The 1,675-nt window shown below is 33.6% G+C and overlaps 1 protein-coding gene across 1 annotated transcript in view; it reads right to left on the bottom strand.

Moving 5' to 3' along the window:
- The window catches only part of LOC103607248 (inorganic pyrophosphatase 2, mitochondrial-like), a 49,864-nt gene that overhangs the window by 16,368 nt on the left and 31,821 nt on the right, over positions 1-1,675 (bottom strand). The window contains exon 4 of the mRNA XM_008591772.1: positions 1,423-1,542. Within this exon, the coding sequence (XP_008589994.1) occupies positions 1,423-1,542 (120 nt within the window). The remainder of the gene's footprint in view (positions 1-1,422; positions 1,543-1,675) is intronic.

Below are 1,675 nucleotides of genomic sequence, written 5' to 3'. Positions count from 1 at the left end.
CATCACACTACTTGATTTCAAACTATATTCTAAAGCTACAGTAACTAAAACAACATGGTACTGGGAAGAAAAAAAAAAGATACACTGACCAATGGAACAAAATAGAGAGCCCAGAAATGAACCCACACATGTACAGTCAAGTGATTTTGATGAAGGTACCAAGAACACACAATGGGAAAAGAATAGTCTCTTCAATAAATGGTGTTACGAAAACTAGATATTCACATGAAGAAGAATGAAATTAGACCCCTATCTCATTCCATATAAAAAAAAAAAAATCAACTCAATATGGATTTAATAGTTAAATGTGAGAGGAGAAATTGTAAAACTGCTAGAAGAAAACATAGAGGGAAAACTACATAAAACTGGTCTGAGCAATCATTTTTTTGGATTCGACACCGGAAGTGTAGGTAACAAAAGCAAAAACAGACAAATGGGATTACATCAAACTAAAAAGCTTCTGCACAGCAAAGGNAAATAAATAAATAAATAAATAAATAAAAATATAAAAATTTAATCTCCCGATGGATAATCTAATGGTTTTTATAAACATAAAGGCAGATGCTTCTCTATGTTCCAAAAACCTAGACTTCTGATTCAGCATACTGAGTTTTACTCACTAAATAATCTGGAAGATTCACCACTTTCCAGGAGTGAGAAAACATGAAAGGAAAACAAAAAGGAGTAACAAACAAAGAAAAACAAATAGTAAGTGTTATTCTCTGGTAAGAATGTGCCTAACCATTATTTAGCCTTGTTTTCACTATTTTCCACTTAAAAATTAAAATTCTTAACAATAAATAATACAAGTCATCTAACTCAATTCACCATATTCTGAAAAAGTTAATAATTTAAAAGATTCATCTGTTAAAGTTTAAAAAATAAAATTCATGCTGTCATATACAAATGTGTATAAAAGCATAACTTGTCACATTTAAAGGAATGACTACAGATAAAGCCTTGCTTAAAAATTTTTCACTGAAACTCAAAAAGAAATGAGTTCAAAATGTCAAATGTGGAGATTCTAAATGCCTGGGCCGGCCCGGTGGCACACTGGAGAGTGCGCCGCTTGGGAGCGCGGCGCGGGCGCAACACTGAGGGTTGTGATCCCGTTGCCGGTCCCCGGTATGGGCGCGACACCGAGGGTTGCGATCCCGTTACCGGTCAGTAAAAAAGACAAAAAGGAAAAAAAATAAATAAATAAAAATAAATGCCTAACTCCAAGAACTTGAATATAGACACATATATGGTTTGAAATAAAATTTACTGATATGATAAAACTCCACATTAAAAAATTTCAGATTTACAAATCTCTCAGACTGACATGTCCTCAGAACCAATTTAAATTCAAGTAGTTCACAGGATTTACAAGGCAATTTTTGCAAAAGACAGAAAGTTTTACCATTATAATAAAAATGTTACCTGAGGGAGGGCGCCATAATTCCATATATAACCCTTGTGAGGGAAGATATTCGCCACATAGCGTAGCTTGCCATCCTTTACATCTTGTTTAATAGGATTCAATGGCTCTTTGGTGGCAATCTAAGCAGATCACAGGGGAAAAAAGGGAGAGGGAGATGAGAATTGATTAATCCTATATCAAAACAGCATTTTAAAAAATCTGCTATTTTAAAACTAAATTCATATTCTGACTGATCAAAGGTGCTTTAAAATA

Source organism: Galeopterus variegatus, unplaced genomic scaffold (assembly GCF_000696425.1).
Source record: "Galeopterus variegatus unplaced genomic scaffold, G_variegatus-3.0.2 Scaffold7276, whole genome shotgun sequence".
Taxonomy (NCBI): domain Eukaryota; kingdom Metazoa; phylum Chordata; class Mammalia; order Dermoptera; family Cynocephalidae; genus Galeopterus; species Galeopterus variegatus.
The sequence above is the reverse complement of the archived record's forward strand: the minus strand, read 5'-3'. Positions and strand labels throughout refer to the sequence as shown.